Genomic DNA, 16,819 nt, shown 5'->3' with positions numbered 1-16,819 from the left:
CTAAAGGCTTGCGCTGCAGCTTCCAAGGAGCTGGACACTATTCCGGACACTAAGAAATCCCGCTATGCCATCAGAGGAACCATCAAACAGGCAAGGTGTCAATATAGGATAAAGATTGAATCCTACTACACCGGCTCTGGCGCTCGTCGGATGTGGCAGTGTTTGAAAACGATTACGGACTACAAAGGGAAACCCAGCCGCAAGCTGCCCAGTGACACGAGTCTACCAGACCAGCTAAATGCTTTTTTTGCTCGCTTCGATGCAAGCAACACTGAAGCATGCATGAGAGCACCAGCTGTTCCCCGACAACTGTGTGATCACACTCTCTGTAGTCGATGGGGACCATAGTCCCTGTGCCCAAGGAAGCGAAGGTAACCTGCCAAAATGATTACCGCGCCATAGCACTCACATCAGTAGCCATGAAGTGCTTTGAAAGGCTGGTCATGGCTCACAACACCATCATCCCGGAAAGCCTAAACCCACACCAATTCGCATACCACCCCAACAGATCCACAGACGATGCAATCTCAATCCACACTGCCCTTTCCCAACTGGACAAAAGGAACACCTATGCGAGAATGCTGTTCATTGACACAGCTCAGCGTTCAACACCATAGTGCCCACTGCCCACAAAGCTCATCACTAAGCTAAGGACCCTGGGACTAAATGATCCTCAACACTGGGGCAACCTCAGGGGTGAGTGCTTAGTCCCCTCCTATACTCCCTGTTAACCCACGACTGCGTGGTCAAACGCGACTACAACAACATCATTAAGTTTGCTGACGATACAACAGTATAGGCCTATAGGCTGTCTCACCGACAACGATGAGACAGCATATAGGGAGGTGGTCAGAGACCTGGCAGTGTGGTGCCAGGACAACAACCTCTCCCTCAATGTGAGCAAGACAAAGGAGCTGATGGACTACAGGAAAAGGTGGGCTAAACAGGCCCCCATTAACATCAATGGGGCTGTAGTGAAGCGTGTCGAGAGTTAAGTTCCTTGGTGTCCTCATCACCAATTAACTATCATGGTCCAAACACACCAACACAGTTGTGAAGAGGGCACGACAACACATTTTTCCCATCAGGAAAAATATTTGGCATGGGTCCCCAGATCCTCAAAAATGTCTACAGCTGCACCATTGAGAGCATCCTGACCGGTTGCATCACCGCCTGGTATTGTAACTGCTTGGCATCTGACCGTAAGGCACTACAGAGGGAAGTGCGTACAGCCCAGTGCATCACTGGGGTCAAGCTTCCAGCCATCCAGGACCTATATAATAGGTGGTGTCAGAGAAAGGCCCAAAGAATTGTCAAAGACTCCAGTCACCCAAGTCATAGACTGTTCTCTCTGCTACAGCACGGCAAGCAGTACCGGAGAGCCAAGTCCAGGACCAAAAGGCTCCTTAACAGCTTCTACCCCCAATCCATAAGACGGCTGAACAATTAATCAAATGGCCACCCGGACTACTTACAATGACCCCCACCCCCCCAATTAGTTTCTTCACTGCTGCCACGCGCTGTCTATTATCTACGCAGTCACTTTACCCATACCTACAAATGACCTCGACTAACCTGTACCCCCGCACATTGTACCGGCACCCCCTGTATATAGCCTCGCTATTGTTATTTTATCGTGTTACTTTTTATTATTTTTCACTTTAGTTTATTTTGTAAATATTTTCTTAACTCTTCTTGAACTGCATTGTTGGTTAAGGGCTTGTAAGTAAGTGTTTCACAGTAACGTCTACACTAGTTGTATTCGGCGCATGTGACATTCTTTATTTGATTTTTAAAAAACAAAAAAAACTTTCAAGTGAAATATTTATCTATGACAAGAGTTAAGTTGTGGTTTTGAGGAGGAATTTACTGACAGCAATAAAGGTATTCTGAAATCTTGAAAGGCACGCTTTGCTAAGATTAGTGACATTTGCATGATTAGTGACAGTTTTCATGAAGGAAATACTGCAACTATTCTTAAAATACTTTATTTCTGATCTGTATATGTTTTGTGACTTAGAACACTGTACTCAATCACAGTATTCGAAGTGTTGTGATGTAACAGCTCTGTGCACATCAGGGTTGGGGTCAATTCGGAATTTCTGAATTTAACATTTTAATTCACCACATCTCATAGGAAGCAGAATTGGAACTGAAGTAGAATTCAACTGAGTCTCATTCATTTGACAAATATTTATTCAAAAGGATATGCCACATCATACACATACCATTTCAAATATTAGTTTGATTATAACTCAAAGATGTCAAACAGTATTTTTACTTCATCATGAGATGTTTGATTGTTCCCTTCCATACTGCAGTGTTTGATCTAAAGCATTCTAGGAAAAAATAAATACATCTGATTTAAAAACATACCTAAATGTAATGCAAACTCTAGAATTATTTTGTATTTTTAAAATGTAACTATTATTTAACTAGGTAAGTCAATTAAGAACAAATTCCTATTTACAATGACGGCCTACCTCGGCCAAACCCGGACGAAGCTGGGCCAATTGTGCGCCGCCCTATGAGGCTCCCACTCACGGCCAGATGTGATACAGCCTGGAATTGAACCAGGGACTATAGTGATGCCTCTTGCACTGAGATACAGTGCCTTAGACCGCTGTGTCACTCAGGATGCCCTTCTAGCCAATCAGAAACAAGTATTTAACAATGCTGTGGTAGATGAACTATTAATGACAACCCACAACATGATCTTAGAATATTTCCAGATCACTGTCATTATTTAAAATTAGGAGAATGAGAGAATCATGAAGAGAAAGAGTGTTTCATGAAAATGAAATGTTTCAACCTTATGCTACATGGTGGTGGTAAACATACACGATGTCAAAAACATTACTATGCTGATACAATAAATATGCCATTAGAATTGAATTAAATAAGATTCTACCTCCTTTAATTCAAAGTACGCTTCCTATGAGATGCGGCCAATTAATTTCAAATTCAAGACCTGAATTAGAATACTGAAAAATTCGCAACTCAATTCAGAATCGATCCCAACCCTAGTACACATTGAGTTTGTAACGGTGATAGTGTGTGTGTGTGTGTGGTAGGGGTGACACCATTAGTATGGCAGAATGGTCCTACCTCAGAATGGTGCTCATCATTCTGCTGCAGGACTTCAATACAAAGTTCTCCCAGTCGCATCATGTCCTCCAATCTCTTCTCCGGGGCAGCCTGAGCATCTGCTGTAATATTAGCACACACAAACATGCCAGCACTATGACACCAGCACACAGATACACTAAAACACTACCGCCACCCAGTATACTCTATTAAGAACACTGACAAACCAACATCATGTGCATATACTTGAACAAAGCCCAGACACAGAGACATGACAGTGAAATACGACACAGTAATATCACCACGTGTGAGCCAGGCTTGCACACACCCTCGATCTGAGCGTATTGGGTCAGCTGGGAGTAGTTGATAAGGGCAGCTTTCTCCAGACATTTTTTGACCATCTTCTTCATCTCCTCAGGAGGAATCGGAGTAGTAATGTCCTTCATCAACACCTAGAATCCAGAAAACAGACTTCTTGTTCCTTATAAGAGTGACCCAAAACCTGATTTTAGTGGAAGACCACAAGGATAACCCAACACATTATTGTCTGCAGTATGAATAATGGAATGCAGAGACTTGTAGACTCAAAGAATAACAATAGCCCAACTTTTTCAGCAAAACATACCCTTTCTAGCAGGGAGAGTGTGGCTTTGAGTGCGCCATCTGGTCGGCCAAAGGGAAAACAGTACCTGTGGACACAAGTGTGATCGGACAGTGCATCTACACCATCATTTTTTAAGAACAAGGATGATTCTATGGGAATGCTTAACTGTGTTTTGCATCAAATGATGCATCATCCGGGGATGATTTCTGTATTTTGAAAACTTGATTGCTGACAAGCAAAATATGTTGGGGCTATGTCAACAATGAACTAATGAAACAAATAGCAAAATATAGTTTTTGGGTGGATTTGTCCTTTAATGTATGAAAGGAAGCCATTGCACTACATAATGCAGGACAGCCATCTATTGACTACAGATAAAACACTGATCGGCACAAATATATAGATTAAACTGTGGGTGATGAAGCCTCAACAAAGTAGAGGTCAGAAGTGGGAGGCAAATAGGATAAATGAAGATAGTGTTTTATTAACCCCGAGAGGGAAATTAAATTTGATTGCACCAGCCAATACATACATTACCAATAAATACCCCATGCCCATGACCACACATTCTCTGGGGACTCTGGTCCTCTTGACTGGTAACAAGCTGAACTACCGGACAACATCTCTCCTAAATGTGGATATGCTTCTACACCTGCATGGCTTGCTGTTTGGAGTTTTAGGCTGGGTTTCTGTACAACACTTTTGAGATATCAGCTGATGTAAGAAGGGCTATATACATACATTTGATTTGAAAATTTGATTTGATATCATATTTTAAGTGGATTTGAGGTGTTCGCCGTCAAACATGTCTCTTCTTAGTACACGGTGAGGAATTACCAAACAACTCTTATAGCCCTTATACAACTTCGCTGTGTTCCCCTTTAATCCTGAACAAACTACACGCACCCTGCTCCTGTTTGCTGCTGATCAGCATAATCCCAAAATTGTCTTGGCTATTGTTTACTGCCATTAGCCTCTCGTTGAGGAGTGTTGTTAATGACTCCCGCTGCTTTCAACAGCCCTCTGCAGACTCCGTGTCCCCATTCACCCTCTCTCCTCCTTGGGGCCAGATGGAGGGCCCTTCACAGGGATGAAGGGGTTTGAAATGCCAAAGTTCAGGGATATGAATGGGGCAAGTTCATTGAAAAAAACATCCTTCAAGGTCTGGATCTGTGTCAATGGCCCTGACAATAAGGCCATACAAGGCAATAATGGTGAATAGCAGCTCACAGATGTAGGGAGGACCAAGAATCCAATATACACCATTTTGCACCTGTTTAACCCATAAGAGTCTAAGCAATGTCTAAGCCAGGGGAGGGGTTATTTGATGAAAAATTATTTTTGGCCTTACTGCTATTAGCCCATCCAAACACATTGAATAATGATTCACTACATGGCAACAATAGGTAGTCCCCCCAAAACATCTAAAGGAAGTTTGTTCTGAAGTGTCTGTCCTATATCTTAGAGAAATAAGAAAGATGAGGAAACATTTGTTGTTGTTGTATTTTACCCCTTATTTTTGGCACTAAACAGTCTAAGCCCTGGAGGGGTTCTACTAAGCTAATTGGAAATGTTTTAAGGTCATACCAAGGGTCATTTTGCAGTTCGATTTAGAATTGTAAGACTCCATGAAGAACCCCATTAAAATATAGAACAAAATTATTAGATTGAAATGTTTATTTAGCCTTACTGCTATTAGCACTTACAAACGCATTGAATAACAGATAGTCCCCCCATAAAAACATATTAAGGAAGTTTGTTCTGAAGTGTCTGTCCTACACATCCAGTCAAAAGTTTGGACACACCTACTCATTCAAGGGTTTTTCTTTATTTAAAACAAAAATGTTCTACATTGTAGAATAATAGTGAAAGCATCAAAACTATGAAATAACACATATGGAATCATGTAGTCAAAAAAGTGTTAAACAAATCAAAATATTTTTTATATTTGAGATTCTTCAAAGTAGCCAACCTTTGCCTTGATAACAGCTTTGCACACTCTTGGCATTCTCTCAACCAGCTTCACCTGGAATGCTTTTCCAACTCTCTTGACTGCTTTTCCTTCACTCTGCAATCCAACTCATCCCAAACCATCTCAATTGGGTTGAGGTCGGGAGATTGTGGAGTCCAGGTCATCTGATGCAGCACTCCATCACTCCCCTTCTTGGTCAAATAGCCTTATACAGCCTGGAGGTGTGTTGGGTCATTGTCCTGTTGAAAAACAAAATGACAGTCCCACTAAGCGCAAACCAGATGGGATGGCATATTGTTGCAGAATGCTGTGGTAGTCATGCTGGTTAACTGTGCCTTGAATTCTAAATAAATACTTGACAGTGTCAACAGAAAAGCACCCCACACCATCACACCGCCTCCTCCGTGCTTCACGATGGGAACCACACATGCAGAGATCATTCGTTCACCTACTCTGCATCTCACAAAGACACAGCAGTTGGAAACCAAAAATCTCAAATTTTTACTGATCAGACCAAAGGACAGATTCCACCAGGCTAATATCCATTTCTCATGTTTCTGGGCCCAAGCAAGTGTTTTCTTCTTATTGGTGTCCTTTAGTAGTGGTTTCTTTGCAGCAATTCAACCATGAAGGCCTGATTCACGCAGTCTCCTCTGAACAGTTGATGTTGAGATGTGTCTGTTACTTGAACTCTGTGAAGCATTTTTTTGGGCTGCAATTGCTGAGGCTGGTAACTCTAATGAACTTATCCTCGACAGCAGAGGTAACTCTGGGTCTTCCTTTCCTGTGGCGGTCCTCATGAGAGCCAGCTTCATCATAGCACTTGATGATTTTCGCGACTGCACTTGAAGAAACTTTCAACGTTCTTTAAATATTCCGCATTGACTGACTTTCATGTCTTAAAGTAATGATGGATTGTTGTTTCTTTTTGCTTTTTTGAGCTGTTCTTGAGCTGTTCTTGCCCTAATATGGTCTTTTACCAAATAGGGATATCTTCTGTATACCAACACAACTGATTCAAATGCATTAATGAAAGAAACTCCACAAATGAACTTTTAACAAGGCACAGCTGTTAATGAAATGCATTCCAGGTGACTACCTCATGAAGCTGGTTGAGAGAATGCTAAGAGTGTGCAAAGCTGTCAACGCAAATGGTGGCTACTTTGAAGAATCTCAAATATAATACATATTTTGCTTTGTTTAACGCTTTTTTGGTTACTACATGATTCCATATGTGTTATTTCATAGTTTTTATGTCTTCACTATTATTCTACAATGTAGAAAATAGTAAAGATAAAGAAAAACCCTTTAATGAGTAGGTGTGTCCAAACTTTTGACTGGTACTATATAGCTTAGAGATATAAGATCAGGAAACATTATTTTTGATGTGTATTTAACCCCTTATTTTTGACACTAAACAGTCTCCATATATACTTCCATAAATCTTTTCAACTGGTACCAAGGGACCTTCAGACAAGTGTTGAGGCCTGTGGGCGTTCTAGAGCAAAACAACCGACATGTACTGTAGTGTGTAGCCCAAATTGTTTGGACGCTACAGACAGAAGTTGGCAGATCGGCTGCACCAACTTCAGACAAGTCCCAAGACGCTTTCCATAGAGGGGTCAGAATGGTTTATAGACTAAACCATTCGGACGCTAGAGACGATTGTGATTTTGTGAAAAAACATATCTCTAGCTTAAACTGACAGATTTATAGGGATTTTTTATTATGCTAATTAGACCTTAGGGGGTTAAATGTTTGGAAGGTTTTTATTATACTCAGTTACTAGTGTATTACTGACAAATGAAGCCTACATACCATTGTTTGTAATCATGTCAATTGTAGAGGAAGTAGTACCTAAAATGGATGATCTGGTTGTCCAATAGACTCAGGAGACGGCTTCTTATGTCCTCAAACTGTTCTCTCTCTTCCTCAGTGACTGTGCCTATCCCATCCGGCCTGAAAAAAAACCACGCAAATATTTGATGAGCATTTCATTATAGGGGAAATCTGCAGTTCAAACAACAACAAAGCGGCCACACCACCACCTTCTTTGGTAAACAGCTGAGGGATGGGGCTGGAGTAAAGTAACCACTCTGAAATTCATAGACAGGGCTATGCATGCAAGGACTGACCACCCATTAAATCAAAATGATAGTTGATAAATGATAGTGTTTAGAATGACATAGTTTACAAACAATGTAAAAAAAAAAAATATATATATATATTTTGGGTTCTGATGGGGTTGGACAGTTGCTCATTTAAGTTATATTTTTCAAGAATCAATGGCTATATATCATTCATTTAAAAGTCAACAAATGGATGTAGCAATCACAGATTGCCACTTTAATGTTTGTAAAGCTTCCATTCTCTTCTTGCCTTCCCATTAATAGGCACTCTGGGGAAAGAGAAGAAAATGCAATCACTACCCGGACTGCTAACCTTGACTTCCTGGGCTTCTTTCAACTGAAAGAAAAAAGGCACTGCTTTCGCTGAGAGGAGGGGGTGAGGTTGTCTGTGTTAATGAGTTGTGCTTATTAAAGCGAATGCAGTGAGCTCCTGAACATTATGTATTAGCCTCTAGCAGGGAAGAACAAGATGTATCTGCAACAATATTTGTGACTATTTTCTTTACTTTTATTTATTTATTTTTTATTTATTTTATTTATTTTAGTAAATACTTGAACACTTATTTTTTAAACTGCTTATTTCTTAAAACTGCATTGCTCGTTAAGGGCTTGTAGTCAGTAAGCATTTCACCTGTTGTATTCGGCGCATGTGACAAATACCATTTCATTTGACTTGAAGTTGAAGCAGAAAAACTGAATTGTGAATTGCAATTTAGTTATGAAGCATTTACAAATTGTTTGCGTGTTGTTTACTCTGCCAAGAGAGTTACAAAAAAAAAAGCTAACTAAGGTAATTCTAGAATAAATATGAGTGTAAACCATCCTATCCAAAATGTGCCTGGCTTTAGAGTAAAATAATAAACCTCACATTAGAAACGTAAAAAAGTATTTAGCTGTCATAAAGGACTCTATAAAAAAGAAATGGAGTGACAATGAAAAGCTTGTAGTGTATTGTGTCTGAACATCAGGCCTTCACTTCAACTGCTCTCCGTTCAATCCCCAAAAGGCCCTGGTCTACAATGAAAAACAGCCCTCTCTTCACAACAGCATTTGTAAGGACTACTTGTTCCTTAAATCCGTCAATTCATTAACTCCCCCCCTGCTGCCACCCCCTTTAACAAGCACCAGCTAATCCCAAAGGAACACACAAAAAGGATAGTGCTAGGAGGGGTGGGCAAGTATGCTCACTCATGGGATGGCAAGGACATTTTCTTTCATGTCGTGGTAAAAAGGGAGTGGATTTCTTGTTCTGTTCATCTCTCACACTCCAGTCCAAACGTCCAGATGAAGATATAAGGGCCATGTAAAGCAGCCCTCCCTCCCCATCCTTTGGCCATACACTAGGTCAGGGTTCCCGAACAGCGAATTTGTCCCGCGGGTGGTTTTAGCGAAAAAAGAACATATACAGTACTCACTCAAGGGTTTTTCTTTATTTATACTATTGAAAGTTTCTTCAAGTGCAGTTGCATAAACCATCAAGCGCTATGATGAAACTGGCTCTCATAAGGACCGCCACAGGAAAGGAAAACCCAGAGTTACCTCTGCTGCAGAGGATAAGTGATTTAGAGTTAACTGCACCTCAGATTGCAGCCCAAATAAATGCTTCACAGAGTTCAAGTAACAGACACATCTCAACATCAACTGTTCAGAGGAGTGCGTGAATCAGGCCTTCATGGTCAAATTGCAACAAAAATCACTACTAAAGGACACCAATAAGAATAAGAGATTTGCTTTGGCCAAGACCAATGATCTCCGCATGTGTGGTTCCCACCGTAAAGCATTGAGGAGAAGGTGTGGGGGTGCTTTGCTGGTGAAACTGTCAGTGATTTATTTAGAATTCAAGGCACACTTAAATCAGCATGGCTACCACCACATTCTGCAGCAATACGCCATCCCATCTGGTTTGCGCTTAGTGAGACTATCATTTGTTTTTCCACAGGACAATGACCCAACACACCTCCAGGCTGTGTAAGGGCTATTTGACCAGGAAGGAAAGTGATGGAGTGCTGCGTCAGATGACGTAGCCTCCACAATCTCCCGACCTCAACCCAATTGAGATGAGTTGGACTGAAGAGTGAAGGAAAAGCAGTCAACAAGTGCTCAGCATATGTGGGAACTCTTTCAAGACTGTTGGAAAAGCATTCCAGGTGAAGCTGGTTAAGAGAATGCCAAGAGTGTGCAAAGTTATCATCAAGGCATAGATAGAGTGGCTACTTTGAACAATAACACTGTGTTATTTCATAGTTTTGATGTCTTCACTATTATTCTACATTGTAGAAAATGGTAAAAATAAAGAAAAACCATTGAATGAGGTGGTGTCCAAACGTTTGACTGGTACTGTATATTATTTAATTATTTATTATTTCCATTGTTGGACGTAAAAAAAAAAAAAACAGGAAATCAGCTCCAAGTAATTAAAATTTTGGAACTCTGTTCCCAAGTATACCCACCCATAAGAGAGAGACACGTGATCATATACAAAGGTAAGCAAGGTTTTAAATGATTATGTTTTAGTTAAATATATATCTGTTTGGGCTTCTTGCAGTCTACAAATTATTTCCAATTAGTGTTCTGGCACCACAACCATCCCTCAAGAAAATAAATAGTCCAGTGGCTGAATCTAGATGATCCCTGCACTAGGCCTGAGTCCCAGCCTGTGAGCTGGCCAGATTCTAAAATTCAAAGATAAGATAAACAAAGATAAAGAATCTGTTCATTTAGCAAAGGCAATATGCCTTATACAAATATAGACACATTAACACAAGCAAAACATCAGATTGCATGATTGATCAATACTGACAGTTTTGCGGTACGGAGTCTGACAAAGAACAGACTGTCACTTCAGTTGTTCCGTCCTCTGATACATACCATCTCTATGTCGCTATCCTTGTAAAATCAAAGTGTTGCAAGGATACGAGCACTCAAAGTCTACCTTGTTAACACCAAAAAGTTGGCAACAGGCCAAATTGAAAATACCCTGAGAGGCCATTAAAATATCAAGTAGAACCCCTGTGCTTGTAACTGGCTTTCCCGCAGTAGCGTTTCTCCGACTGCTATCAAAACCAATCAAACTTCCTGTCATGCTTGGCTGCACACGTCAGAGCTGGGCGCGGTGCGACAGCTTGTCGAGGGCAGACGCATTGTTGATGCTTAATGAAGCAAGCATGTTTGAGTTGGGGCTAAACGCTGACCCCCACTCACAAAGGGTTAACAGGCTCCAGGATGGGGCTGTAGGTTACTGCAGGCTTGTTGGGACATCTGTAGTTTCATGTCAGGGTGTTTACAGTGGATACGGCTCATCTGTAAGTGATGACTGTCGTCTTCGACCACGCTCCAAACTTCCTGATGTCTGGGTAAATCACATCCGAAGGAGTGGGCGTCATCTGATGGTGAGTCGGCGGCCACACGTGGCAGGGCACCGTGTGCGTGTCACCTACCTTTAGCAGCATGGGGATCAGACAAGGCTGGCAGTTAGGAGAGACAGGGGATGGGTGGCATGAGGAGTCAGGGTGGCAGAAGTAAAAGCTCCGGTCACATCCCGAGCCAATGAGAGCCAGACGGCTCTGAGAAGCGGGGGATAGGAAGTGACAGGTGAGAAGGAGGTGAGCAGAAGATGTGTCCGCTGTCACTGTTCACACAGCTCACAGTGCTGCCCTTTCGCTCCCTTTGCCATGGGCTGCTGTAACTGTGCTCCGCTCCCAAACACACACGTCTCCGTGAAGATGCAAGCCACACCTGCACAGACTCATGTTGGTGGCAAAGCTCAATGAGTCCACTCTTCCATCTTCCGTCAATCAAAACCAATGATCCACAAAAAGTTGTCACAAAGTTAGCTAGTGTCCCCTTTTCAAGGAACACCTTTTTTCCAGAAATCACAAGCACCTTTCACAACCATTGTACAAAGAGTGTGATTATAAAAGACTACGTAAAGGGAAATGTACAGGCGGAAGTGTACTTCGTGCAACAGCATCTAACCTATGACAGCTAAAAAATGACAGCTCTGATAAGGAAACAGTACACTCAACCAGTTCATTGACAACTATTGTTCTCAAAGTGCAAAGGCTAACCTCAAAATGCAGGCGTGCACCCACACATCACAAGGAAAAGGCACGGGTTTTGTATACGGCAGATCTGACAGATTTAAAAAATATATCATTTAAAATAAATGTTACATTCGCCAAGACCCACCCCTTTTCGTTTACAAAGACAAAGAAGTTACAGATTGCATAAGGCTGTTGCATAAAGCTACCTCCATCTCAGTCTGTGGCCTCATGCTACCCGATGCCATCTTCCACTCCCTTCCACACCCTTTCTGGCAGCATCAGAGCACTGAATAGGCATCAATTATTCAAATTAGAACTCCAACTGACAAAAAGCCAGTTCCAGCAATCTCCTCTGTTTATACATGGTGATTACACAGAGGCTAATCATTACGTTCTCTAATTGGCTAAATTACTCAACAAAGAGAGAAAGCACATATATTAGCATTTATCACAGGGGAAGTCAAGCATGGGGTTATTTGAGGTAAGTGGGAAACTAATAGCCGTAAAGGCGTCTACATAATGCTCCTAGCAGAACTCGGCTGTGCCTCCCATACTCCCTTAAAATAGCTTCGCTTGAATTACGAGGAAAAAGCAGCAATAGCACTGTTAGTCCATCTTGAGACACAGTAGTCAGTATAAACTTCCTAGATAGAGTAACTCAAGAAATCTGAAATCCATTTTGAAGTTTTTGCAGAGGTCTTCGTCATGGAATTTCACATCCAAGATGTTTGGTGCAGTATTTCTCAAGTGAAAAAAATGCGCATGAAAAGTAGTTGTCTCGTTGAATGACAACAAACACTTTATTGAAGAATGCGGCTTTACTGAAGACTTCGGCTACCAAACTTCGGCTTACCTCAGGAAAGAATGCGTGCATGAAAAGCCCCAAAAAAACCTTGTCCAAAGATGAAAACAAACAAAAATGTCACAAAATGTAATCATAATGGGAAGCATGCGGATGCCTTAAGAGGGATAGAGAGGAGCTGTTAAGCCGACAAGTGGCCAAGGCATACTGCTCATATCAGACTAAATACTAAATACAAGAAACAAATGACATGCTTTTGACAAAAGTACTGTACTAACTCATGTCCAGAAAATATGATTATATTTCATTATAATTATTTGGTGGTCGTGAACATTTTTCTCTGTGTAAAAACCTTGGATATTTGGTTAAATCTAAACATCAACACTCAAACATATATCGTTTCAGAAATTGTGTGTAGAAATGAAATGATAAACCAAAGAAAAATATATAAGAAGAAAATATGGAGGATGAAAAGGGAACAATTATCAACCAATTAAAAACTGATATAGAACCTGTATTCATTTTCTAATCATACTACGCTATGATGCAGAGTTAACAGCTAAGTGTTCATTTGCATGCAGAGACTCCGTACACGTTCTCCCTCTTTCTCAAAGAATGGAGAAATGAAAAAGAAATTGAAAGAGCCAACCTGGGTGGGTGGTTACTATTGTGGTATTATCAAGTCTCTTTGCAGGACTCGTCTTTACATCACACAAAAGCCCACAGTTTCTCTTTTACCTAAATATTTCTGATTCCTTGATTTCTGAAATGTGAAATAAAAAGTACACAAGCTTTTCTATGGGTGTATGACATACTATTGGGGCAATGAATGGAAGAGTGTGAACAAGATTCCCACCAGGCACAGACATCAGTTTGGTTGGGTTGAAACTAACGTGAAATCAACAAAAAAACGTCACCATGTCATGGGATTTAGGTTAAAAGTTGGGTGAAAACAAGACTAAATTCATCTCCCTACGTTGATGACTTTTTGTAAATCCAATCAGTTTTCCATGTTGATTCCACACCATCACATTTACTTTTGTTGGGTTGAAATGACGTGGAAACAACGTTGATTCAATCAGTTTTTCACAGTGGGATGAGTCTTTTCACTGGTTATAGATTTTTTTTTTAAATCACCTTGACACTGACCATCTGAGCTTCGGAGACATTTCAGTTCGGCAAACAGTACAAGCAAAAACCTGTAGTTGCTTTAATACAACACTTAACTCATTTGTGGAGCTTTTGATGTATGTACCTATTGCCATGGATGTGGGAGGCACAGAAGGCATAGCTGTAATGCAGGAGGGTGGGGTCGACCAGGGTGTTGTTCTCAGAGTACTCCATCAGGTCCCGGAGGTAGCTGAGGTGGCGGTGGCAGCCCCTCACACCGTAGCGGGCGCAGTATTCATCCAGCACAAACACCTGACCTGGACTGAACCATCCCTGTGGACACAGAGGAAAGGCTAGAGAGGATAGTTTTGACTTATTGGGATGCCTGCCACTGATGGTCTCTAACAGGATGGTCTGCCGGAATCTCTGGAGAAAAAAAACAACAAATAAATCATTACAGCTTCTTTTCTTTTTTTAAAGGAGGATGGAATGTTGAACACCTTACGTATGTTTATTTTATTTGTGAAAAGATGGGAGCAAATGAATAGAGAGATGAGAAATGCGTAGTGCTGAAGTGGGGATGGAACCGGGACACCGGCTGCGGGGGGATTGTATATGGTTCCGTAGAAGCATTACCGTTTGACCAGACCACGGGCCATAGCCTTCTATGCCAACATTGATTGGAAACTAGATGTTTTTTATTTATATAGATCAGGGGTGTCAAACTCATTTCACCGCAGGCCACATTCAGTCTTCACCAAGGCCCGGATTGCCGCAATTAAAATCCTTAAAATCCTTGCCTTATATTTATTATATCAAACTTAGCATAAAAATATTCCTCCATCTATTGCTTTTGTAATTTTCGAAACTCCCTGACTGTTAAGCTTTCATTTCAATTACTGTTATCAAGCTGGACAGAGAGAAGAGACTATAAATGGAGGTCCATTATTTCTACACAGTTTCCATTTGGTTTGAGACCTTTCAAAGTCGATCGAGATCCTTTTGTTTTGTTGAAAAAAATATATATTCTGATGTTAGTTTTTTTACTGTCCATTATCACTGTAAATACAGACCCTCTGCAATAAGCAGTTAAAGAGAAAATCCCAGACTATTTCCAATGATTAAACAAATGAGAGCAAGGTTAACCCGCCAACAATTAATTCACCAAAAAAATTAAAAATAAATTTACTCAAAGCAGGAAGTGATCTGAAATCTTGGAACGTTCATTAGTTCATTCATCCTGCGCATAATAACTAAATTAGGCATGAATCTTACACCTAATTAAGACGCCTCTCGGAAGGAATATTAACAAATTAGCACCTCCGCCGAGCAGTCGCCCATAACGACGCCAATAGATCCCTGGCATGGCAACCGTGACTCTTCGGGTGGCGATGGTTGACCTGGGAGAGACCCAGACATGTGCAATACTGTGTCCTACAAATCTGTCTCTCTGAATCCTTTCTATTTCCACATTCAATTTGCACTTGATCCTTAAATGGAAGGCAGAATAAATCTTTCTATTTTTCTTGAGATTTCGAGTCAGAAACAACAACATGCCAATGGATACAAATGATAACGGGCTCCAATTCTTGGTCTTCCTCATACTGCAAATAATAGAAACCTACATCTTAAGACATGATAGGGACTGGGTCAAAGATTTCAATCCTGGATAGAATAGGACTCCTTCATGTCTTAATGCACGGTCAGAGACTCTTTGTACAGTCAATAAAACATAGCTTCATTAAGTGAGTTGGAAATGACCTGACTTCACCACACATTTCTTTTCTCTCTCTCCGTCACTTCAACTTCTCTAATTCTCCCTTTAACTCCTCCTTTAGTCATTCTCTCTCACCATCTGAATCATTCCTTTTCTCTCTCTCTCCCTCTTTCTATCGTTCATTTCCCAACTCTCTTTCGTTCTCCCCTCTTTCGTTTGTTCCCCCCATCTCTCTCTTTCGTCCGTTCCTCCCGCTCTCTTTCGTTCACCCACCCTCTCTCGTTCGTCCCCCTATCTTTCGTTCTTTCCCCCGTCCCACCCCTCTCATTCGTTCCCCCGTCCCCCCTCTCTCATTCATTCCCCCGTCCCCCTCTCTCTCGATAGTCCTCCCATCCCAACCTCTCTCGTTCCACCCCCCCTCTCTCGTTCGTTCCACCCCTTCTCTCTCTCGTTCGCTCCACCCCTTCTCTCTCTCGTTCGTTCCACCCCTTCTCTCTCTCGTTCGTTCCACCCCTTCTCTCTCTCGTTCGTTCCACCCCTTCTCTCTCTCGTTCGTTCCACCCCTTCTCTCTCGTTCGTTCCACCCCTTCTCTCTCTCGTTCGTTCCACCCCTTCTCTCTCTCGTTCGTTCCACCCCTTCTCTCTCTCGTTCGTTCCACCCCTTCTCTCTCTCGTTCGTTCCACCCCTTCTCTCTCTCGTTCGTTCCACCCCTTCTCTCTCTCGTTCGTTCCACCCCTTCTCTCTCGTTCGTTCCACCCCTTCTCTCTCTCGTTCGTTCCACCCCTTCTCTCTCTCGTTCGTTCCACCCCTTCTCTCTCTCGTTCGTTCCACCCCTTTTCTCTCTCGTTCGTTCCACCCCTTTTCTCTCTCGTTCGTTCCACCCCTTCTCTCTCTCGTTTGTTCATTCCCCCCTCTCCAGTTCATTCCCCCCTCTCTCGTTCGTTCGCCCCCCTCTCTCGTTCGTTCCCCCCCCTCTCTCGTTCGTCCCCCCCCCCCCCCCCCTCGTTCGTTCCCCCCCTCTCGCTCTACCTCGTTCGCCCACCCCGCTGTCTCTCTCGTTCGCACCCCCCGCTGTCTCTCTCGTTCGCACCCCACCGCTGTCTCTCTCGTTCGCACCCCACCGCTGTCTCTCTCGTTCGCACCCCCCCGCTGTCTCTCTCGTTCGCATCCCCCCGCTGTCTCTCTCGTTCGCACCCCCCCGCTGTCTCTCTCGTTCGCACCCCCCCCGCTGTTTCTCTCGTTCGCATCCCCCCCGCTGTTTCTCTCGTTCGCATCCCCCCGCTCTCTCTCGTTCGTTCCCCCCGCTCTCTCTCGTTCGTTCCCCCCGCTCTCTCGTTCGTTCCCCCCGCTCTCT

At 42.4% G+C, this 16,819-nt stretch overlaps 1 protein-coding gene across 1 annotated transcript in view; it reads right to left on the bottom strand.

The window, feature by feature from the left end:
• Positions 1–16,819, bottom strand: part of LOC139406455 (Ca++-dependent secretion activator 2) — a 266,758-nt gene that overhangs the window by 83,417 nt on the left and 166,522 nt on the right. Inside the window, exons 13-17 of the mRNA XM_071149059.1 lie at positions 13,893–14,080; positions 7,521–7,622; positions 3,713–3,776; positions 3,416–3,539; positions 3,109–3,209 (exon numbers count right to left, since the gene is read on the bottom strand). Of these exons, the coding sequence (XP_071005160.1) occupies positions 3,109–3,209; positions 3,416–3,539; positions 3,713–3,776; positions 7,521–7,622; positions 13,893–14,080 (579 nt within the window). The remainder of the gene's footprint in view (positions 1–3,108; positions 3,210–3,415; positions 3,540–3,712; positions 3,777–7,520; positions 7,623–13,892; positions 14,081–16,819) is intronic.

This window comes from Oncorhynchus clarkii, chromosome 4 (genome assembly GCF_045791955.1).
Source record: "Oncorhynchus clarkii lewisi isolate Uvic-CL-2024 chromosome 4, UVic_Ocla_1.0, whole genome shotgun sequence".
NCBI classification, from domain to species: Eukaryota; Metazoa; Chordata; class Actinopteri; order Salmoniformes; family Salmonidae; genus Oncorhynchus; species Oncorhynchus clarkii.
Note: the sequence above shows the minus strand (reverse complement) of the source record. Positions and strands in the feature narration are given on the sequence as shown.